Source organism: Phyllobates terribilis, unplaced genomic scaffold (genome assembly GCF_046119375.1).
Source record: "Phyllobates terribilis strain yellow unplaced genomic scaffold, ASM4611937v1 Scaffold_7__3_contigs__length_470593459, whole genome shotgun sequence".
Lineage (NCBI taxonomy): Eukaryota > Metazoa > Chordata > Amphibia > Anura > Dendrobatidae > Phyllobates > Phyllobates terribilis.
In genome coordinates, this window is record NW_027362767.1 from 127,422,581 (window position 1) to 127,447,663 (window position 25,083).

Here is a 25,083-nt window from a genome sequence, read left to right on the forward strand (position 1 = left end):
AAAGTTTTGAGCTGAAATCCAATGAGGCTGGATTGCTTGGATTGGGAGCTGTTTCGACACAGCCCCTATTGACAAGCATTCGTTGCGATGTTGAAATGTGACACCATTTTAAGGTCGTCCTAACCTTTTTTTTTAACAAAATAGTTATTGACTGGTCATTGAAAAAAATAGTTCAGAAAGGCTAAAGCCTCCCCCATCCCATACACATTAGACTAATGTTGTCCGCACCCGCCGCTATTGATGGATTCGGATGACACATGAATTGAGGTGCCGGCAAACTGATTGTCGGGGGAGAAGTCAATGATAATTTTAAAAAATAAAATTAGTCATGAAAAGTGTTGTTAACTGACACACATCATTAAAATCCCGAAGCCATGTTTTAAAGAAAGAAGACAGTAACCCAATTCTTGCCCGCCTCTCACACGATCGGCACGGGCACGGGGCAGTGAATCATGGCACGGTTTCTATCCAGTTAAAGCAGGAGCAATCAACAATTGCTTTGTCTCGGAGGAGAATATTCATAGCTGACTGCACAAGTCACAGTTATAAATAATGAATGTTTTATCTCTGTGACCTGTACTAATGACTAATGTGTACAGAGTCATAGCCCTGGGACTGACTAAGCTCTCCGGCCTGCCAAACAAGTCCATGCGAACACTGGATCTGCACAGCTGACATGTCTCTACAGGTAACCGAATACAATCTCCTTAATGGGGTGACATCAGTGTCCCAAGCAATTTCCTGCTATAGGGCCCATCACTCATCCCAAAGGTCAGGAGCAAGTGACCTGAGTGAGGTAGTGATCGAGTGACAGCACTAGAGGGAAGAAGATCTATTGAGTGTAAATGGTCAGTCCACATTGCCTGACTGTAGTCATTTTTTTTTAATTATAGGGCCCACCTCTCATCCTTTAGGTGAGGAGCAGGTGACCTTAATGAGGTAGCGATCTAGTGACAGCACTGAAGGCAAGTGATTGGCACTTCACCACAACAGGATCAACAAAGCAGGGCAAGGGATTTAGTAGGCACGTGTAAATTATATTATCCCATATTGCCTATTTTAGTCTTTTTTTTTTTAAAATCGCAAAAAAACTTCCTTGTGATTTACTCAAAAATTCTATTTTCCTTGGCCCTTCTTATACCTAGGCATCACTTCTACCCATTAAATGGCGCTGTCAAGCATGACCGCTGCATTTAAAAGGTATCCAATATGGCTGCCGTCAGTTTGAAGCCCATCAGCATCCTACACGACGTGATCGCTGGAGGGCAATGGGTTGCCATGACAGCCAGAGGCACTATGAAGGCCTCTGTCTGTCGTGGTTTTATTCCTAAAAAGCCCAGCCGACCACGGCAGACACAGAAAAACTCTGGTTGTCATGGCTGGGCTTCATGGTGCTGGGCTTCATCAGTAGTTTTCCAATACACTCCAATACTATTGTAGTGCAGTGTATTGTATAGGCACAGAGTTCACTCTCCTAAAAGGAGAAAAAGTACAAAAAAACCATTAATAATACTTTAAAAAGATATAAAATGTTTATATAACCCCCATTTTTCCCCCAAATGTAAAAGCAGAATAAAAATAATAACAAAAATATATATACAAAAGAATAAATAAAATGAAAAAAAATAACATGTGCTGCATGCACAATTACCCAAAATAATAAAATATTTATCCTATACGGTAAATGCTAAAAAAGTAAAAATAAATATTTAAAAACAGCAGAACTTATGATTTTTGTCTTTTATTGTTTGAACTTATGTCCCCCAAAAAAATTCAATAAAAAAAGGAATCAAAATGTGATATGTACCCCAAAAACTGTAGAGAACCCTCCACTGCCCTAACTGTAGAGAACCCTTCACTGCCCTAGCTGTAGAGAATGCCTCACTGCCCTAGCTGTAGAGAATGCCTCACTGCCCTAGCTGTAGAGAACCCTTCACTGCCCTAGCTGTAGAGAATGCCTCACTGCCCTAGCTGTAGAGAACCCTTCACTGCCCTAGCTGTAGAGAACCCTTCACTGCCCTAGCTCTAGAGAACCCTTCACTGCCCTAGCTGTAGAGAATGCCTCACTGCCCTAGCTGTAGAGAATGCCTCACTGCCCTAGCTGTAGAGAACCCTTCACTGCCCTAGCTGTAGAGAATGCCTCACTGCCCTAGCTGTAGAGAACCCTTCACTGCCCTAGCTCTAGAGAACCCTTCACTGCCCTAGCTGTAGAGAATGCCTCACTGCCCTAGCTGTAGAGAACCCTTCACTGCCCTAGCTGTACAGAATGCCTCACTGCCCTAGCTCTAGAGAACCCTTCACTGCCCTAGCTCTAGAGAACCCTTCACTGCCCTAGCTCTAGAGAACCCTTCACTGCCCTAGCTCTAGAGAACCCTTCACTGCCCTAGCTCTAGAGAACCCTTCACTGCCCTAGCTCTAGAGAACCCTTCACTGCCCTAGCTCTAGAGAACCCTTCACTGCCCTAGCTCTAGAGAACCCTTCACTGCCCTAGCTCTAGAGAACCCTTCACTGCCCTAGCTCTAGAGAACCCTTCACTGCCCTAGCTCTAGAGAACCCTTCACTGCCCTAGCTCTAGAGAACCCTTCACTGCCCTAGCTCTAGAGAACCCTTTACTGCCCTAATTGTAGAGAACCCTTCACTGCCCTAGCTCTAGAGAACCCTTTACTGCCCTAATTGTAGAGAACCCTTCACTGCCCTAGCTGTAGAGAACTCTTCACTGCTGTAGCTGTAGAGAACCCTTCACTACCCTAACTGTAGAGAACCCTTTCCTAAATCGATGTCTGAATGACCTTCTTTCTGAACATAATGAGTGCTCTGTGGTCCTTTGTAGATTTTAAGGAGTTAATAAATCAGGTTGCCAGTTCCTTGTACTGACCAAGCATCTAAATTCTTCTCCACCCTCAGATTTAGTGTCACAGCTGGTAAAACAGGGTGGAGGCAGAAGGCGTCCTGTGATGTAAATTCGTCGTATACATTCTCATGTCTGATCATCATAATTAATTATAAACCAGTAATTAAAACGTAGCTCAAAAAAATCATAGCCTTTTATTAAAGAGATCCCAACACCGGAGCGTAAAACACTGAACAAATCCCCAACGAGAAAGCAGGCCTAATATAATAACCAATATATTCACATGGCATCAGATCCTCCTCATCAGAAGTAAAAGCGTTCAGATCACTGGTCCCCAAACTGTAACGCTCCAGCCATAAGCATACTACAACTCCCAGCATGCCCTGACATTAGACACCTTTGTGGATTGTAAGCCACAAGACAAGTGGTTTAAGAGTTTAGGGATCCCAATTATAATAAATTATGTTACCAGGGAGAAAACAATGACAGCTTTTTTTTTTTTTAAAGATCGCCCCACACCTGTCAGATGGTTGTGTGTGGTACTGCAACTCTCTTAAATGCATAGGTTTTGGGCTAAAAAACATTTTTGCAATTGGGTGTCAATGAAAATTTTGCACCGTTTACCTTCTATAATCTCTGCGTTGTACTGCCTATTGCTGGCTGGAGAATGAGTTAACTGAGGATATGTCAGTGAGCTCGTTTTGGAGAAAAAAATAATAAATGATAACTATTTATGTCTCCCAAAAGTGGACAACCGCTTTAAATAGAGCCGAGCAGCAGTAACGGATATAGTCCCATAGGCAGGTGTGGCACGGTTTTATATATTTTTTTATTCTGGGGTACCCCTTTACCATGAAGCAAGGCATATACAAGGGGGTCTGCATTTACTGTGTAGAGTAAACAGATCCTGATTAGGAGCAATATGCCCTATTTTAGTCCCCTATTATCGCCCTTTCTTTTTTTGTGGAGGGCGATACACAGAGGTCCGGTGCTCCTTCCGGTCAAATTCATCATGTCCTTCCCTGTAACGGAAAGAAAGGAAATTCTATTATCTATCTGCAGGCAAAAAAAAGAGAGAAGCCATCATTAAAGGGATATTCCCATTACAGACATCCATGTGTATCCATACAATAGAAGAGAATTGCTGGACAGAAGTGGGTGTCACCTTGGCGAGATCTGCACCTATGCCAAGAATATAGTGGGGTGGCTTCTGGTCAACGCATCTGGCCCGTTAAGGGGGCACCCAGCGCCCGGTTGCGATAAGGGGGCACCCAGCGCCCGGTTGCGATAAGGGGGCACCCAGCGCCCGGTTGCGATAAGGGGGCACCCAGCGCCCGGTTGGATAAGGGGGCACCCAGCGCCCGGTTGCGATAAGGGGGCACCCAGCGCCCGGTTGCGATAAGGGGGCACCCAGCGCCCGGTTGCGATAAGGGGGCACCCAGCGCCCGGTTGGATAAGGGGGCACCCAGCGCCCGGTTGCGATAAGGGGGCACCCAGCGCCCGGTTGCGATAAGGGGACACCCAGGGCCCGGTTGCGATAAGGGGACACCCAGCGCCCGGTTGCGATAAGGGGGCACCCAGCGCCCGGTTGCGAAAAGGGGGCACCCAGCGCCCGGTTGCGATAAGGGGACACCCAGCGCACGGTTGCGGTAAGGGGAAACCCAGCGCCCGGTTGCGGTAAGGGGAAACCCAGCGCCCGGTTGCGATAAGGGGGCACCCAGCGCCCGGTTGCGATAAGGGGGCACCCAGCGCCCGGTTGCGATAAGGGGGCACCCAGCGCCCGGTTGCGATAAGGGGGCACCCAGCGCCCGGTTGCGATAAGGGGGCACCCAGCGCCCGGTTGCGATAAGGGGGCACCCAGCGCCCGGTTGCGATAAGGGGGCACCCAGCGCCCGGTTGCGATAAGGGGGCACCCAGCGCCCGGTTGCGATAAGGGGGCACCCAGCGCCCGACCCCGATAAGGGTGCACACACCACCCTAATTTGCACATTGAATAAATGTATATTTCTGGACAGTAAAGGCAATGGTTACTACACTAGAGGTACACTTTTTATGGGGGTTCATACTTTACATAACTGTGCGCTTAAGTTTAATTTGTGTATTGGGGTTGACAAACTCCCTCTCGGCTCCCTCCATTCACCTCTATGAGAATTAGAGGGGTTGTGTAAGGAAAACAAGTGATCATATTGATCGGTGGTGGGCTGACCTCTGGGACCCGCACCGATCAGCCGCATGGGGCACATTTATCCCCGTTAGACTGGAGAAGAAGCGGAGATGCTCAAATGCCGCTCCATTCATTCTCTATGGAGCTGGTGAGAGCTGCACTCGTTTTTTTTCCGTCAGCCCATAGAGCAATTTTTGCCCATTTACGAACGACACAACCACTTTAATTAATCATATATCAATGTAAGGTTTTCGCTTCCCTTTTTTATGTTGGGAGGTAATTACCGCCAAATTTATCACTTTTGGCGTCTTAGATGGTTACTAGCAGGATTTCAATGGGAGGAATAAAAGCGGTCAGCAATTTGGGGCGTCCCGCCCTCGGTATTAGCCAGGCTTGGCTATAGACCAGTCTGTCACATTTATGGTGGAGAAGCCTCTGGGAGCTGATGATACCTGAAGCACCGCTGGCAGTAGAGATCATCATCACAATCATGGCATCTTATAGCCGCGTCCTCATTGCAGATACAACACCAGGGCAGCTCCTCCTCATCGCTGTCGGGGTCCTTTACTTTTCCTGTTGTGATTCTAGTGGGTTGGATCTCTGCTGACGACTAATATAGGAATATTAGGAATTAATATTAATTTTAGACTTCATGCAAAATGTCAGATACAAAAGGCTGAAGCTCATGGAAAAGCTCCTGTACATTCCTAGTACAGATACCTGTAGAGAAGGTGTGGAAGGTACATTGACGACATTACTCAGAGTCCAATTTAAAGGGGGTTTTGCGGTTTCGGGAAATCCCTCTCTCCTAACTGCAGTTTATAAACTTTCTTTAATCAACCTCCCCAGGTCCAATGCAGAGTCTTTGCCGCTGTTCCTGGTGTCTGTTATTGTCTGCAGTACAGACATCACTGCAGACAATCAGTGAGCTCAGTGACTCATGTCGTCTACTCTGGCAGAGGACACTGATTGGCTGCAGCACTGTCAAGCAATTTTGCAACCATTCTAAAGATATTAACATTTTTCTTTTCTTTTGTTTACAGGTCGTTGCCTTGGAGACCGACCACCGCTGCTAAACAGCAGAACATGTGCAGTGCTTACCATCTCTTTTCTATTGACCTTGTAAGTACTGTTTTGAAGCTGGCTAGGATTACTGGAGCCCTGTTACCTTCTAAACGTGGGGAACTTCAGTACAGTGCTTACAAGCAGCAGTGGTCGGTCTCCTAGGCAACGAATTGTAAACAAAAGAAAAATGTTAATAGCTCAAGAACGGCTGCAAATTAAAAAAAATAACAATAAATTGCAAAAGTGCTCGTTTTTACAAGCTCTATCCAACAATATCAATATAGATTGGCACTACCTCGGTCCAGCATCTACTTTGAGTCTTGGCATAAGTACGAGGATACAGAGGTAATGGGATGAAAGCCATTGTGTCACTGCAGACACTTTGGATCTATGTTGGCACATTATGGGGTGACGCTGGGTGCTGTGTGTGTAGGGTAAGAAAGCAAAAACTCTAAATACAGTCCTGGGCACGATGCATGATACTGTGGCACGGGGGCAGTGATTGCAAGAGGCGCTCAGGATGCCGGCAGTCAGGTGCTGGCCAAGGCAGTTGGCACTGCCCTGGTCTGGCTGGTATGGAGTCCCGATGTGAGCGCTGGAGCAGGGTACCGCCAACCTTCTTCACTCCTCTCTAATAACTTGTACTTACCCATCACTCATCGCATTATTAATTTATGTATTGTTTTATGGAGATTTAGCAATTCAATTGGAGATACTAGGGTAAAAACCCCTGGCACAAACAGGATGACCCATAATAAGGGGGTGTCCAGGTATGTATACTGAGGACTTATGCACAGGATAAATCATCAATATCACATGGTGGGGATTTAACATGCCTTCCAAGTCTGCAGCAGCCAAAGTTCCCAGTACACAGTGTAGTAGCCGCAGCTCAGATCCCATTCACTTCAATGGGAGCCGAGACACCAATTGTGAAAGCAGCCACTACACAGTGTACAAAGAGGTGCGCCGATCCACCTCCATACACAGTGTACAGAGGTGTTCAACGATAAGCCCCCATACACAGTGTACAGAGGTGTGCGCCGATCCGCCCCCATACACAGTGTACAGAGGTGTGCGCCGATCCGCCCCCATACACAGTGTACAGAGAGGTGCGCCGATCCGCCCCCATACACAGTGTACAGAGAGGTGCGCCGATCCGCCCCCATACACAGTGTACAGAGAGGTGCGCCGATCCGCCCCCATACACAGTGTACAGAGAGGTGCGCCGATCCGCCCCCATACACAGTGTACAGAGGTGCGCCGATCCGCCCCCATGCACAGTGTACAGAGGTGCGCCGATCCGCCCCCATGCACAGTGTACAGAGGTGCGCCGATCCGCCCCCATGCACAGTGTACAGAGGTGCGCCGATCCGCCCCCATGCACAGTGTACAGAGGTGTGCCGATCCGCCCCCATACACAGTGTACAGAGGTGCGCCGATCCGCCCCCATGCACAGTGTACAGAGGAGTGCCGATCCGCCCCCATGCACAGTGTACAGAGGAGTGCCGATCCGCCCCCATGCACAGTGTACAGAGGTGTGCCGATCCGCCCCCATACACAGTGTACAGAGGTGTGCTGATCAGGCTGACCTACCTCCATACACAGTGTACAGAGGTGCGCCGATCCGCCCCCATGCACAGTGTACAGAGGTGTGCTGATCAGGCTGACCTACCTCCATACACAGTGTACAGAGGTGTGCTGATCAGGCTGATCTGCCTCCATACACAGTGTACAGAGGTGTGCTGATCAGGCTGATCTGCCTCCATACACAGTGTACAGAGGTGTGCTGATCAGGCTGATCTGCCTCCATACACAGTGTACAGAGGTGTGCTGATCAGGCTGATCTGCCTCCATACACAGTGTACAGAGGTGTGCTGATCAGGCTGATCTACCTCCATACACAGTGTACAGAGGTGTGCTGATCAGGCTGATCTGCCTCCATACACAGTGTACAGAGGTGTGCTGATCAGGCTGATCTGCCTCCATACACAGTGTACAGAGGTGTGCTGATCAGGCTGATCTGCCTCCATACACAGTGTACAGAGGTGTGCTGATCAGGCTGATCTGCCTCCATACACAGTGTACAGAGGTGTGCTGATCAGGCTGATCTACCTCCATACACAGTGTACAGAGGTGTGCTGATCAGGCTGATCTGCCTCCATACACAGTGTACAGAGGTGTGCTGATCAGGCTGATCTGCCTCCATACACAGTGTACAGAGGTGTGCCGATCCGCCCCCATGCACAGTGTACAGAGGTGTGCCGATCCGCCCCCATGCACAGTGTACAGAGGTGTGCTGATCAGGCTGACCTACCTCCATACACAGTGTACAGAGGTGTGCTGATCAGGCTGATCTACCTCCATACACAGTGTACAGAGGTGTGCTGATCAGGCTGATCTACCTCCATACACAGTGTACAGAGGTGTGCTGATCAGGCTGATCTGCCTCCATACACAGTGTACAGAGGTGTGCTGATCAGGCTGATCTGCCTCCATACACAGTGTACAGAGGTGTGCTGATCAGGCTGATCTACCTCCATACACAGTGTACAGAGGTGTGCTGATCAGGCTGATCTGCCTCCATACACAGTGCATTTTGTGTTTGCAGAGCGGGCTGTCAATCAATCTGCAGGTGACTGTATCTCTCTCTGCATCCCCCCAATGACTGGAAGAATATAACTTCTTTTCTCCATGTAGCCAGCCAAACAAGATTTATACACTATTTACCAGCAGATTAACCCTATATATGGCGTTTTTTCTGGAGCTAACAAGTTCCCTTTAAAAAAGTGTTGGTGGATTGCCATTAAGAAATGTCCATTATCTTGGAGAAAAGGCCGCTTTAATAGCAACTTAATTACTTTGTGCAAATATATCAAAGGTCAGGATAGAAAGCTATTGATCTCTCCATGCCAAGGCCAGTGACTGTGACAAGGGTTGTCCACTGCATGTAAAGTAAAGAAGGTTTCTTCAGCATCAGCAGAAGGAAGACTCTTTACTGTAAAAGCAGAGAGACAACAGAGCTCTCGTCCTCAGTGCACATTATTTAAGTCATCAATTTATAAAGATTTCGTTACAAGTAGAGATGAAATTTGCAGGACCCTGGTCCATTGCCCAGGTCAGCAGTCTGTGCCTGTTGGACTGGAGCCCCATTACCCACCTCCTACCTGCATCCCCAGCTCCACTTTTGATTAGCTGGCCTGGCCAGACGTCATGTTGATGACATCTCACAAGACTGGTTAATCAAAAGAGCAGGAAGTCAGTGTGGTGGAACTTCAGCCAATAGGGGCAGAGCAGGAAGTCAGTGTGGTGGAACTTCAGCCAATAGGGGCAGAGCAGGAAGTCAGTGTGGTGGAACTTCAGCCAATAGGGGCAGAGCAGGAAGTCAGTGTGGTGGAACTTCAGCCAATAGGGGCAGAGCAGGAAGTCAGTGTGGTGAAACTTCAGCCAATAGCGGCAGAGCAGGAAGTCAGTGTGGTGGAACTTCAGCCAATAGCGGCAGAGCAGGAAGTCAGTGTGGTGGAACTTCAGCCAATAGCTGCAGAGCAGGAAGTCAGTGTGGTGGAACTTCAGCCAATAGCTGCAGAGCAGGAAGTCAGTGTGGTGGAACTTCAGCCAATAGCTGCAGAGCAGGAAGTCAGTGTGGTGGAACTTCAGCCAATAGTTGCAGAGCAGGAAGTCAGTGTGGTGGAACTTCAGCCAATAGCTGCAGAGCAGGAAGTCAGTGTGGTGGAACTTCAGCCAATAGCTGCAGAGCAGGAAGTCAGTGTGGTGGAACTTCAGCCAATAGCTGCAGAGCAGGAAGTCAGTGTGGTGGAACTTAAGCCAATAGCTGCAGAGCAGGAAGTCAGTGTGGTGGAACTTCAGCCAATAGCTGCAGAGCAGGAAGTCAGTGTGATGGAACTTCAGCCAATAGCTGTACCTTTAGTGTACACATTACCATGAAGACTTACATTTAATGAACCAGAGTGAAACAATTACTTGACTTTTCATTTCACTCATTTTCAAAAACTTCCATATTATCCAGTTCAGTAAAAGGCAAATTTTGGGGGGTTTTGTGTTCATGTGGTTTAAAAAAAAATTTCTCATTTTTTTTACCCTTTTCTTCATGACGCATGAGGCTTAACTTTCATGTTATTTTTATATTCCTTTCGTTATTGCTAATATTAAGGGAAAAATGTCAAGAAAAAAAAAGGAAATACATGTCCACTTTTCAATGTATTTTTGTATTCACAAGGGACCACGAAAAAACACTGTTAGACATTATTTTTATATATTGGACGTGTTTTTTGTTTTTTTTTATCAAAGGGGGCGTGGAAACAATGATTTGGACTTGGCAGTACTTTTTTTCTATTTTGTTAATTTTTTTTCTCTTTTTTCTATTTATATACTTTTTCATATATTTCACACATTACGCCCCACGATAAGGTCACAAGAGACCTTTGCTTATTTCCCCTGTAACTAGGGCTGGTATATTAATCACAGTTACAGAGAAATTCAGCCTCCTGTTTCAACAGTAGAGCTAACTGGGTCTCTCTCATATGATCGCCAGGTCCAGGGGATGAAGCAGTTAGAGCTTCCTATACTGTATACACAGCGCTTGTTCAGAGTGATCAGGAAGGCAGAGATGCTAATTAACCCTTTCTGCCTTCTCTATGTGGAGTCTGGCTGTGTCTGGCAGATGTCTGCCTGCTCCAATATCATTCAGATGCAACCTCGGTTTGAAGGGATCATTCACATATATTGTGCTGTACTTTGTTCGGGATTTTTGGTGCAGATTCTAAAATTTGAAACAAAATTTGCCCTGTCTGAACGTGGCTTAAAGAAGAGAATTCTGTGGATTTTATTAAATATCTGATACAATAGATCTCCAACTTACAGTTTGGGTTGAAGGCAGTTTATTTCCTAGTTTTACTTCTTTGCAGTCACTGACAGATCTGCGTTGATTAGAGAGGTCATTATAGCCACTTGCTTCATCCAGAAAAACCTCTTCTGAGAGCTGCGAGGAGCGACAAAGTCATATAATATGGAAATTTTAAAAATAAATAAATAATAATAATAAAAAAATAAAATAAAAAAAAATAGATCAAATATAAAAACATACAACTAAAGTACATCTCAGCACATAAATGGTGTCACATTGCAACCGTAGTTGCAAAAAGTTTAATTTTGTTATGACTTTTTTGTTGACCCCCCTTCACTTGAATCACGCTGCAACATAAAGTGGCTGAAACCAACAACTTTTGCACATCATCGATGTAATGGCAGCGGGGAGAGAAAGCAGAACATAATATAAACCCAGTGTCTGACCTGCTTTAGGATTTTCTGTACAGCCTCCTCTTCCGTTTCTTCGTCGCTGTCTGGTAGTTTGAGGTTGTCCAAAGTAACTGAAGATGGTGAAAAATACTGAAAAATTTAACTTTTATACATTCTATGAAAGTAATGCTCATTCACTAGGACATTAATGCTGTCAAATACACTGAAAAAGAATAAACTGCAAAGTGATCGATACACTAGAGTCAAAAAGTTGTTTTACATATATAGTTGTATTATCAATTCTTGAGAAAATCATGATAGTATTGTGACCAATTGCTATTATTAATCATGGATATGAGGAGTGGTGCATCCATTCATGTATAGCAGTCTATTTCTCATACTTCTACACTATACACTAGAGGGAGGAGTCGAGTTCTTCATTTATTAGAATATATATCATGTTTTTTGGACAATAACATGCACTTTTTAGCAAGAAAAAAAACCTTGCTAAAAAGTGTGTGCGTCTTATAGTCCAGAGGGAGGCAGCTTCCTATGATAGAAAAAAGAGCGCTGACACAGCATCCTTCCTGATCATTGATATTAAATCGGTCTAATCGGTGCAGGGCAGGAGAGAAAACTACCAAGATCTGCACATAACTAAAGCTGGATGTTCAGGTTATATGATCAGTCACATGCCTAGAAGGAACTGTAAAATATGTTAGTATGTGTGTGTAAATGTAGGAGAGTTTTGCGCATGTAGCAGAGCTGTGCGTACGTAGCAACGCTGTTTGAATATACAGCAGAACTGAGTGTGCATGTACTTTGCAGCAGTGTTGTGTATATGTGTGTACTGCAGAGCTGTGTGCATGTTCATGTAGCTGAGATTTTGGGGTGTGTGCAGATAGCAGAGCTGTGTGTATATAAACAGTAAAGCTGTGTGTGTATTTACTATGAATGCATTAGTGTTTTGTATATGCATGCGCTGCAGAGCTGTGTGCGTGCATATGTAGCATAGTTGTGTGTGTATACACAGCAGAGCTGAGTATGTATATAAAATACAGGGTTGCGTGTGTCTGTACTGTACACACAGCAGTGTTTTATATATGTGTGCACTGCAGAAAGTATATATAATTTATTGCTTGTAAAGTGAAATGTGTATAATCCACATGCTGCAGAGAAACACTAACAATAGATCTGTTGTCTATTGCCTCCATATTCTACCCTAGTGTTTTAAAATTAGTGATATTGACACCTCCACTTTACACGGCCAGCGAAGTTTTAAATCAGCAGGAAAAATGTTTTTTTCTATTTTCTGCTCTCTAAATCTGGAGTGCATCTTATAGTGAACTGCATCTTATGGTCTAAAAAAATACAGTATATAATAGTTGTAAAAAAAATAAATAAAAATGTAAAAATGTCTGTGTTCATCATCAGAAATGCTGCTCCAAGTAACATTTCCGACGTACAGAACGCTGACACTTCTGATGAATTGGATTGGCAGGTGTAGCCAAGTCAAACTTGGTTCAAAATGGCAAAATTCACACAATTTTGAGCAAATTTGCATGGCGCAAAGAGTTTGGAACTTTTTAAAGCTCTTACACCACATTTCTGGCATAAAAGCTTTGATGAATAGCCCTCAATATCCTCAATTCATCAAACAGTTTTTGGCAGAAATCTGGCTTAAAACTGGTTGATGTGTTGCACAATTTTTGCTGCTTTTGGTAATTTTATGCCAGTACCGGCCAGCCCCTCTAATTTTTTGAAAAGTGGGTGGACCTTAGCGGGTAAGGGCATAAAGTGGCGTTAATGCAGACACATTCACTCCGTTGTTGACTGGAGTGTATTTGTCGCGTTGGTGTGAGCGCCAGCTTGCCAGTGCGCCACAATCATTAAAGGGTTATTCCCATCTTCACAGACGGATATTGTCGGATAGAGCTTATAAATACAAGCACTTTTGTAATTTACTGCTTATTAAAATTTCCAGCAGTTCTTGATATCTACAGCTTCACAATGGCACTTCCAAGCTCAATAAAATAAAAAAAAAGCTTGTAAGCACTGCACATGTTCTGCTGTCTACTAGCAGCGGTGGTCGGTCTCCAAAGCAACAAGCTGTAAACAAAAGAACAGTGTTAATATCTGAAGATAAAGTAAAAATGCTAAATCCACTATACAATCATTTATTAATTGTAACTGGAATACCCCTTAAAAGAGGATCCGTCACCAGGTTAATAGTGGCCAGTTTTTGCTCTTATTTTATTCCAGCTGTTCCCCTGAGTTTTCAGGTTTTTTTTTTTTTCTTAATCCACCATACGGTTCCAGAGATATGGGCCTTTTTATTTAGTGCTACTATTTATGGTCTTTACAAGGGGGCATGGCTCATGGGGGTAATTATGCAGAGCAGCCTAAAGACACGCCCCCAAGGAACCCTGTGAGCCACGCCCCGAAGAAAGAATGACAATTAGCACTAAATAAAAAGGCCCGTATCTCTGGAACCGTATGGCGGATTAAGAAGAAACAAAAAACTGAAGACTCAGGGAAACAGCTGGAATAAAATAAGTGCAAAAATTGCTCACTTTTGACCTGTTGACAGAGCCCCTTTAAGGCTGTGAGACGGTAAAGATAACGGACTGCTGGGTTCCATATAGTGTTTTCAGACATCTGCTGGTCAGTACCGAAAGCTTAATTTCTGGGACTTTACATATGTTAGCGCTTTATGGAATGGTAATAAATAATAATTAATTGAACTCGAGGACATAGCTCGTCGTTCTGATCCATCCTTCCATGGAAGTATTGGTAAGGTCTTCTATACGCGGCTGAACTTGAGAACCTCCATGAAACTTGAGAGCTCCTTTCTGCTCTCCGCAAGCCTGATGTCACCGTAATTAGAGATCCACCTACTCTAATACAGCAACCGAGATGGAAAAAACAATGGCGGATACATTTACTAGAGTGGGAAGCTACGAAAATGTATTTTTGCTTCAGAGCAACCACTGTTCAAGGAGGATTCCTAAAAATCGACAAAGGGACCCCCTGTTCTGCTTTAAAATCCAAGGAATCAGCAAATATGGCCAGTATCAGAAAATTATACCTGATTATTGCACCTTATGGCAGGTCTGTCAGTAATTTCACAATACAATCTGCATACATTATTAAATAAATCTTCTATACCTGATGAGTCTAGTGTGCTTACCATGGAAACGCATGTCAGCTTGGTTGAATAATCAGATATGAAAGTTTAAACTCAATCTCTACCCACCTAGCCTGATAGACTGCTCCTCAGTAGCCCTCCACACTGCTGACACCTCACACTGATCAGTACAAACTGCAGCTGAAAGTCAAACGTTGGGTTGGCTTAGACTGAATACACGGATCAGCTCTCTCAAGCCTGTCACTTGCTCAAAAAATTCCTAAGATCCCCTGATTCTGCAGCTCTTTTCAATTTTGCGCTGCGTCGCTGCATTACAGAGATATTCACATTTGTTGCATTTGGAGAGCAGAATGTGAAATCTCTGCTTGCAGAACTGGGTGTTTCTTCAGAGTCTTCTCTGGGGGTGTGCGCTTTCACCCCTCCCTCCCAGATGCTGCCAATCACAGTTTAGCAGTGTCTGACACTGCTAGATCAGCTGCTGAGCTGTGATTGGCAGCGTCTGGGAAGGAGGGGAGAAAATGCACGCCCTCAGAAAAGACTCTGAAGAACGACCAGTCGGTCTGCAAGCAGAGATTTCACATACTGCACTCCAAAACAAATGTGAATATCTCTGCAATAGAGTGACACAGAGCAAAACTAAAAAGAGCGGCAGAATCAGGGGAGCTCAGGGATTTTTACGAGGTATTTAAGGTACTTTTTTGAGCAAGTGACAGGTCCTCTTTAAACTGAATTTTTTTAAAAATGCTCGTTTTAATAAGATTATTAAGCCGGACATGCATTGACATAGTAACTGCCCAAGCCCCATCAGGTCTAAAGTAACTATATAATAATGCAACTTATGTTATTAAATCTGGTGACACAACCGCTTTAAAAGGACTTTTCTTACTAACAACAGGATAGATGATAAATGAATGTTCACTTGGGCGTCAGACAGCTGTCCTCAATTGATCCGCAGAAAGGGGGCCCCTAAGCCCCTGTGTGATTGGAGCGGTGGTGTGCATATGTAACCACCAGTCCATTAATTTCTATGAGAGTGATGGGAATAGGCACACTGTCAGTCCATAGAAGTGAATGGAGCAGTGCCGCTGGAGAGGAGGGGGCTGGGCAAGTGAGGAATGATCATCTTATCCTTTTATAGTATCTAATTTTGCTCAGCTTGGACAATCCCTGTTTAAAGGGACAAGGTATCTGACAAAAGTGCCGATCTATAGAAGTGTATGTAAGCACCTTTCTCTGGATCTCTGCCTTCTAAAGCCGCCAGCCTCTTTGCTATCTCCAGCATTTTCTCCTGCCTTGTATTCTCATCTTGTAGTTCTGTTGCTGCTTCACGCAAAATCTTGTCTTTTTCCCTTTCCAGTTCTGCCGCATCCAATTCTGTATGAAAGCTCGTCCAGTTGTCCACATGATTGGCTTTACTCAGGTCATTAATGGATGGAGAAGATCCTGGAAGTGACATTATCAAATGCAGAAAACAAAATACTCATCTGTACATATAAGTATTATCAACAGTACAAATGGCAGAAGTTTTTTTTTTTTTTTTTTTTAAACCAACTACCATTTTATGGTAACTAAACATTTTCTGGACACTGAAAAATTATACAGTTTTGTAATATACACTGCTCAAAAAAAATAAAGGTAACACTTAAACAACAGAATATAACTCCAAGTAAATCAAACTTCTGTGAAATCAATCTGTCCACTTAGGAAGCAACACTGATTGACATTCAATATCACATGCTGTTGTGCAAATGGAATAGACAATAGATGGAAATTATTGGCAATTATCAAGACACCCTCAATAAAGGAGTGTTTTTTCAGGTGGGGCCCACAGACTACATCTCAGTACCAATGCTTTCTGGCTGATGTTTTGGTCGCTTTTGAATGTTGGTTGTACTTTCACACTCATGGTAGCATGAGACGGACTCTACAACCCACAGAAGTTGCTCAGGTAGTGCAGCTCGTCCAGGATGGCACATCAATGCGAGCTGTGGCAAGAAGGTTTGCTGTGTCTGTCAGCGTAGTGTCCAGAGGCTGGAGGCGCTACCAGGAGACAGGCCAGTACACCAGGAGACGTGGAGGGGGCCGTAGGAGGGCAACAACCCAGCAGCAGGACAGTAACCTCCGCCTTTGTGCAAGGAGGAACAGGAGGAGCACTGCCAGAGCCCTGCAAAATGACCTCCAGCAGGCCACAAATGTGCATGTGTCTGCACAAACGGTTAGAAACCGACTCCATGAGGGTGGTATGAGGGCCCGACGTCCACAGATGGGGGTTGTGCTCACAGCCCAACACCGTGCAGGACGCTTGGCATTTGCCACAGAACATCAGGATTGGCAAAGTCACCACTGGCGCCCTGTGCTCTTCACAGATGAAAGCAGGTTCACTCTGAGCACATGTGACAAGACGTGACAGAGTCTGGAGACGCCGTGGAGAGCGATCTGCTGCCTGCAACATCCTTCAGCATGACCGATTTGGCAGTGGGTCAGTAATGGTGTGGGGTGGCATTTCTTTGGAGGGCCACACAGCCCTCCATGTGCTCGCCAGAGGTAGCCTGACTGCCGTTAGGTACGGAGATGAGATCCTCAGACCCCTTGTGAGACCATATGCTGGTGCAGTTGGCCCTGGGTTCCTCCTAATACAGGACAATGCCAGACCTCATGTGGCTGGAGTGTGTCAGCAGTTCCTGCAAGATGAAGGCATTGAAGCTATGGACTGGCCCGCCCGTTCCCCAGACCTGAATCCGATTGAGCACCTCTGGGACATCATGTTTCGTTCCATCCACCGTCACGTTGCACCACAGACTGTCCAGGAGTTGGTGGATGCTTTAGTCCAGGTCTGGGAGGAGATCCCACTGGAGACCATCCGCAACCTCATCAGGAACATGCCCAGGCGTTGTAGGGAGGTCATACAGGCACGTGGAGGCCACACACAATACTCAGCCTCATCAGGAGCATGCCCAGGCGTTGTAGGGAGGTCATACAGGCACGTGGAGGCCACACACAATACTCAGCCTCATCAGGAGCATGCCCAGGCGTTGTAGGGAGGTCATACAGGCACGTGGAGGCCACACACAATACTGAGCCTCATCAGGAGCATGCCCAGGCGTTGTAGGGAGGTCATACAGGCACGTGGAGGCCACACACAATACTCAGCCTCATCAGGAGCATGCCCAGGCGTTGTAGGGAGGTCATACAGGCACGTGGAGGCCACACACAATACTCAGCCTCATCAGGAGCATGCCCAGGAGTTGTAGGGAGGTCATACAGGCACGTGGAGGCCACACACAATACTGAGCCTCATTTTGACTTGTTTTAAGGACATTACATCAAAGTTGGATCAGCCTGTAGTGTGTTTTTCCACTTTAATTTTGGGGGTGACTCCAAATCCAGGCCTCCATTGGTTAATAAATTTGATTTCCATTGATGATTTTTGTGTGATTTTGTTGTCAGTACATTCAGCTTTGTACAGAACAAAGTATTCAATGAGAATATTTCATTCATTCAGATCTAGGATGTGTTATTTGAGCGTTCTTTTATTTTTTTGAGCAGTGTATTTCATTCTCCTTTAGAAGCTGCTTTCAACTGCTGCTCAGAAAGATACATATAATATTTTCAAACAGTCTGTTCACGGAGTGGGGAGCAGAGAAGCTCCGACAGGTAAAGTCTTGTACACAGACAGCGTGAATATAGTGTACTGATTTTGCCGAGCAGCAGTTAAAAGCAATTTTTAAAGAAGCATGAATTGGACAATGAGAGAGAACTGCAACAGAGACTTGGAGAGAAGGAAGCAAAATATAGTAATTAAGTATATTACAAAAATTCATAACTTTGTAATGTCCAGAGAATTAATAATATGCCAATCCTATTTAGCATCTGTAGAACATAACATGGGCAGATATAGCAAGTACTAGCTCTGCCTATTGGGAGGATAGAGTCATTACTGCCTATTCTTTATTCTCTAAATGAGCTAAACCACCGTAAGTCATCTTCTTCATCATAGGCTTATTAGAACTGTGTGACAGGCCTGTCCAATAATCATCAGTAACTGTGATCAAAGTTTGCGTCCTTTCTTTTCCTGCATGAAAAGTCATTAGTAAATAAAATTAGAAAAAAAATGTAAAAAAAGTAGTTTACTCTTTACAGGGAACCTGTCACCATGAAAATGCAGTCCAATCAGCATGCAGCTTGTTATAGAGCCAGGGGAGATTCCACTGATAGTGACACTTGTCAAGGCCTTGTTCTCGAGGTATAAGCAGGTCCCATTGGTGGGATCCACATTTACTATACATTTATGGCATATCATGTGGCTATGCATAAATATACGAGATAGGAGTACCCCTTTAACACCAGACATGTTGCATGTTATAGGGTCACGGTCATTTCAAATATTTTTGGACAAGTCACAGAGACATGTTAGAAGTAGTGATTAAAGGGATCATGCTCACTTTACTAATAAGTGCTGTACCCATTCAGCTTTCCCTTACAGAGGTGAGACCCTTTAATGTACTTGTAAATAGTGAATGTGCTGTGGACATTATGCCCATTGCATAGGGCCTGAATTAATGTATTCAAAGGGGTTTTCCATTTTTGAGGACAATTTATTTAAATGCATGTATTTTGGGCTAAAATTGATTTTTGCAATTGGGTTTCATTAAAAATGCTGCATTATTTGCCTTCTACAGCCTCTGTGTTGCACTGTTTATTACTGGCTGCAGAATGAGTTAACTGAGAATCTGTCAGTGAGCTCATTCAGATAGTCTTAAAGAGTTTTTAGATTTTTCCTTAAAAAAAAACAGAAAAAAAAAGTACAAAAACTCCACTATATGTTCTGTGCTAGAAACAAATGCTGGATTCTCATTCTTGGATTATACAAAGCTGGATTTGAAGGAATTTCAACATTTTATGTAGAAGTCAACCGTACATTCATACAGTATATACACATTATTTTTACTCCATGAGTGTATATTTAATTTTCTTTGTAAGTACCTCGAGCATCCGGGTCACAATTTTGATCTATGGCTACCTCATCTTTCAGTTGGGTTAGAAGGTCATTAACTTTTTGCGTCTGGCTTCTGACATCAGGTGGTTGATGTTGCTACAAATTGGAAAAAATAAAAAATAAATACATATGTGAAAAATAAAAGTAATGAAATAAAATTGAAAGTTTTTATAGAGATCTATGCTTCATTCAGATGTACCAAAACTTCTGATAGACTATTCCAAACAAACTCCTCCCGCAGGGAAGGGAGACACAAACTTCGTTCACAGTTACTAATGATTACTGCACAGCCCTTTCGAACAGTTCAAATGAACCTAGAACGAAGAGGATTGAGGATATCTTAACTTATTTATAGAATATACAACGGAGGATAATCCTTCTGTCCTCCCACTACTCGGCTGGCTCGGACCACCCATGTAATGCTTAGCTGAGGCATTGTGGGATTGGAAGCACAGCACGGAGGAGGAGAAGGAGTGGGATCTACAATTCAAGAGGACGTCAGATAGGAAGTAGACAGGAGACAGAATTGCAGGGAAGTGAGCACAATATCAGTAAGTAGACGATCACAAAAGATTACTACCGGCCTGGCTGCTGTAGATGGCGGAGCCCTCCCTTGTAGCGCGGCCAGCCGATCCTCCATCTCTTGTAAGGAAGGGGCACGCGCTTGGGTTTCCTTCCGTAAAGCCTCCATCCTGGACTCTATTTCAGCCGTGGAGGCGACAGATCCTATAAAATGTGAAAAGAGTAGATCCGTCATATGTAGGCAAATTCTGCCATGATGGTTAGTCTGAGAAGTGCTCTCCATTGTCACAGCTTTACATTCATCATCCACAGCAAAGATTCATTCTAGCTGCACAATTACACAGAAATTATACTTAAAGGAACACTCTGCACAAAACGTAATTTTCATCTCTGGCTATGAGAATCTCGTCCGCCATGAGCATCACGTCTGCCATAAGCATCACGTCCGCCATAAGCGCCATGCCGGAAGCGACAACTTGATGAAAGATCACAGCCTGTTACAGACATGTCTCAAATGTGGATACAGGAGCTTTTCTTCATGTTATCACCTCTCACTAGTCAGCTACGACGCTTTCTGGCTTTTACATTTCGAAAACGATAGGGGGAGTTGTATTTTTTTTTTAAAGGGATGTAGGGGGTGTATTTTTTTAAGGGATGTAGGGGGTGTATTTTTTTAAGGGATGTAGGGGGTGTATTTTTTTAAGGGATGTAGGGGGGATATTTTTTAAGGCATGTAGGGGTTGTATTTTTTAATAAATGTAGGGGTGTATTTTTTTAAGGGATGTATTTTTATTTTTTAATATGAAAAGAGTATTAAGACAAACCTAATAACCCTGCATATCAATAAATTAACCCTTTATTAGCCATCTAGGTCACAGAGATCTTTGATGCCTTCCCTTCTGGTAACTATGTGAATATTTCTGCATGGAAACCCCGGCCCACTCCTTACACCTCACATACACAGTTCAGGATAGGCTGACTTGTAGACACCTTTTCTATGCATTTTTTTTTTATTAAGCTTTGATGCAAAATTGTATAAAGGCATCCATGATTATAAAGTGCTGGGTAGCTTATACCGTTAGGGCCTCATTTATCAAAAAGTGTCTGTTACCCATAGCGACCAATCACAGAGGAGCTTTCATTTCATAAACTGCTGTGGGAAAATGAAAGCTGCGTTGTGATTGGTTGCTTGGCTGATAAGTGAATTTTCCTTAGGCCCTTTGAATATCTGCCTAGTTTCTACTTTTTCAGAAAAAGACAATTATAACATGGATCTTAAAATTCAGGGCTTTCTTAAGCAAAACGTGTCCTAGAAGTGAAAGGGTTAATAATGTAGATTTTACTCTAATTGATTTTGTCAAAATGTGTCATTTTCTTAACATAACACCTACAAACAATTAGATTCATGAATGTAAGCCTACTCACTAGGTTTAGTGTCCTGCTTGAGTTTTGCCAGTCTTTCCGAAATCGCCTGGTCCTCTGGTGACAACCCCTGATACCTGGTCTTGTTTCCAGCAGATAAAGCCTCTTGAGCTCTTGGCGTGTCTTTTTGCTGGCTTTGCTTGGCTTCCAAGGCTGCTATTCTCCTGAAATAAAAAATAAATAAAAAAAATGTTTGTTTTTTTTTATACTCGGCAACATACAAATGAGGAAAAAAAAATAATATAAGGAAAAATCCAAAGCTACAGCCTGATCATGTAAAATTAGACTCTGTTTAAGGAGGACCTGTCACCAGAGTGGTATAAAATAGCAAACTGAGCCGTACCCATTTTACTGATTCCTCGCTGCTCCCGTGAGGCCGGCAGCGATGGCATTTTGACACAGTCACATGACTGATACAACCAATCACTCGCTGTATTTGACACGACTGAGGTCACTGCTGCAGCGATCACAGGACTATAAAAACATCATTATTGGACGCCATGATACAGAAATAGGTGGAGGACCCTGAAAGTGGCGACATGAGAGCGATGGAAAATCAGCTTATTTTATACCATTGTATAGCATGGACAACCCCTTTAAAATAATTCAGTTTGAAGGGCTCTTCCACCTAATGCTGTGACTCTGCCCAATATAACGTTTTGGGTTAATGTTACGGAGAAAAAAAATCCACACAGTGCCCAACTTACTTCTTGTAATTCTCTGGTGGGGACCACTTCGATGCATTATTACTTGGTGCCTCGGCACTATGAAAAAATGTAAAACACAAAAGTTGGAGTGAGGGACATCCCAATAGCAATACTTCTTTGACTTTGTCATGAGGACCTGCGACGCTTGTAAAAGTCACTTTTCATGGAAAAGCCATGAGACGGAAAGGCAAGGCGTCCAGGGTCAAATACCAAGAGAGTTTGTCATAAACAGAGGGGCAAGACAAAGGAGTAAACAGGTCATAGTCCAAGGTCAGAATTCTGGGGAGACAGCGAATCGAAATAAAGGGGCTAGGCAAAGGGATGGCCAAAAGCCAAGGTCGGGCAGAAAAAGATTAAAATAACAGAGCACTAGAGAACAAGGCACACAACCACCGAGCTAAAGCTAAAACTGACAATGATCTAGCCATTGTCAGCTAACTCAATAGCCAGGATGGGAAAAACCTGAATGAAACCCAACAAGCCTGACCTACATAGGTGTCTGGGCTGTCACTCACAATCCCGACAACCCGGCACGCCCCTGCCACCGAATGGGCTGTCACTAACAATCCTGACAACCCGGCACGCCCCTGCCACCGACTGGGCTGTCACTCACAATCCTGACAACCCGGCACGCCCCTGCCACCGACTGGGCTGTCACTAACAATCCTGACAACCCGGCACGCCCCTGCCACCGACTGGGCTGTCACTCACAATCCTGACAACCCAGCACGCCCCTGCCACTGACTGTCACTCACAATCCTGACAACCCAGCACGCCCCTGCATTCTCTAGGATGGCTGAACTATCCCTCACTGCGTCCCTAGGACCTCATTATTGGCAGGATCGTGACAGGACCTGGATTGGATCATCTTCATCGTCCAAATAACTGAGGGGATGGAGCTTAACATTCAGGTCTCCTAGAGCAGTGGGGAGAGGCTCCTGCTGCAGCAAAACTCCGCATACTGGGGGGATTATGGGTGAACTTAGGGAACACACAGAAAAATGTCTCTATTTTGTGTATATTCCATGTGCAGTGTGTTGCAGCAGATCCATCAGCACAATGTGGGAGAAATAACTTTTTTACATTGGATATTCAGTAACTATTATCTGTCTTGTCACAACACAAGAGGATTTTTAGGGTGGGAACGGACACAAAAGCAAGGAGGTCACACAATACAGTATTAGCAAACTATCAGTTCACACAGCGCCTCTGCAGTCGGCTCAGGATAATCCCCAGCACAAGCCTGCAGCTGTTACATGCACGGTCACACTGCACACACTCACTTGCTTATATTGTCGTGACATTTCTTGCAGACTTTCTGCTTGCTGTTACCATATGCAGGTAAGATCGCCGTGAACGGCAGGCATCCCGAACAGAACGAATGTCGGCAGGACTTACATCCACACTTGGAAGGAAATAAAATAAAATCAATCATTACGATCACATTATTATCATCCAATAATCTTACAAGGGGAATTTATTTTATCATTAATTAAATGCATGCATTTGGGGCTAAGAATCATTTTTGCAATCGGGTTTCATTAAAAATGTTGCACCATTTGACTTTTAAAAGATCGCATTCTACTTTGATGCGGTCTGTGGTCATAAAACAGCTGAGAAAGAGAGAGATAAAAGAGTTAGACACTCTCCATCAGACTTCATAGGGAGCTCACTGCCAGATTCTCAGTTGACTCATTCTGCAGCTAGCAGCAAACAGCACCACAGATAAGCTATAGAAAGAAAACAGTGCAAAATGAATAATCAAACCCGATTACATGTTGATTTTGTGTTTTCACAAATAGGTTGCTAGGCTGCTTTAAATGTATGTGTTTTTACTAAAGTGCCATTGGGGGCTTCTATGAGGGCTCTGATGCCTGAGGAGTATAGCCCTGACCCAGACTATAAGGCTAGGTGCACACAGGGTTTTTCTTTAGAAGGTTTTGTAGCAGAAACTCTCCAAATCCTCTTAAAAAATTGGGAGATTCTGCTCAGTTTCTGCTCCAAAAACTCTGCAAAAAATACAGGATTGAGACACTGGATCAGTACAGGAAAAGCGAAGCACAAAGTTTTGTGTGTTCACTCACATTATGCTATGGGCGGACTGCAAAATTGTGGTTTAAAAATTAAAGAGGTTTTCGAGTAATTGGCAGGGGTCTGACCGCTGGTATCTGCACCGCTTGGCAGAACGGGGGGGGCACTTTCATCCTCCTTAGAAAGGAGCAGCAGTGAGCATGCTCGACCACCGCTCCATTAATTCCCTATGGGGCTGCCGATCAGTGTAGGTCCCAGCGGTGGGACCCCCAGCGATCAATACGTTATCCCTTATGCTGAGGATTTCTGGTAACGTATCTTCCCTGGACAGCCCCTTTAATGTTCCGTTCACCATTAAATAAGGTGCAAGTGCACAAAAAAAATACTAAAAACCTTACAATACGATAGTGAGATATAGAAAGTCACTGCAAGACTCGTTTTAAATCCCCATCTCCTATGGCAACAATGCTCCGGTGGTCCTGGATAGTCTTAGTTTACACCCCATAGACTTTCACATGACCGCTGCAGCCAATCACTGGCCTCAGCATGACATACATGATGTCATCTTGCAGCTCCATGACACATAGATCAATGGGGATTGTAAAGAGCAATTACAGTAGGATTTTGTTTTTGAATCCCTTTAAATATAACTAGGTTTTCTTAGAGGACCCCTTTAATTATCTACATATAGATTTATGCAGTCACTGATCACATTGACACTCACCTCTTTCTTAAATATGGAGAATTTGGAAGCACAAGCAAAGCACCTTCCGTCCATGTCAGCTGTCAGGTACAGATACAATCATCCCTGCACATTACAGGCCACCTTCGATCTTCCCAAATCTCACAACTTTCAGGAAATGCTCTATGTCTCCCATTACAACAGAGAATTCTGGGAAAAGTAGTCAATTTACTGTCCAACCT

At 44.3% G+C, this 25,083-nt stretch overlaps 1 protein-coding gene across 1 annotated transcript; it reads right to left on the reverse strand.

The window, feature by feature from the left end:
• Positions 1 to 3,026: 3,026 nt before the first annotated feature.
• ZFYVE19 (zinc finger FYVE-type containing 19) lies at positions 3,027 to 25,078 on the reverse strand. Its single transcript, XM_073639124.1, has 11 exons — positions 24,884 to 25,078; positions 23,412 to 23,533; positions 22,129 to 22,185; positions 21,425 to 21,585; positions 20,058 to 20,203; positions 19,465 to 19,573; positions 15,709 to 15,924; positions 11,388 to 11,464; positions 10,957 to 11,076; positions 5,468 to 5,625; positions 3,027 to 3,873 (listed from the first exon to the last, which is right to left on the reverse strand). The coding sequence occupies exons 1-11, from the start codon at positions 24,935 to 24,937 to the stop codon at positions 3,795 to 3,797; spliced, it is 1,299 nt and encodes a 432-aa protein (XP_073495225.1). The 5' UTR covers positions 24,938 to 25,078; the 3' UTR covers positions 3,027 to 3,794.
• Positions 25,079 to 25,083: the final 5 nt, after the last annotated feature.

What these genes read in the sequence shown, in the direction of transcription:
- ZFYVE19 (XM_073639124.1), bottom strand. Translation starts at nt 24,937, where the DNA reads ATGGACGGAAGGTGCTTTGCTTGTGCTTCCAAATTCTCCATATTTAAG. An exon ending in TCTCCATATTTAAGAAAGAG is followed by an intron (nt 23,534 to 24,883) that starts GTGAGTGTCAAT and finishes TTTCCTTCCAAG; the next exon opens with TGTGGATGTAAGTCCTGCCG. An exon ending in CAAGCAGGACACTAAACCTA is followed by an intron (nt 20,204 to 21,424) that starts GTGAGTAGGCTT and finishes CACATTTTATAG; the next exon opens with GATCTGTCGCCTCCACGGCT.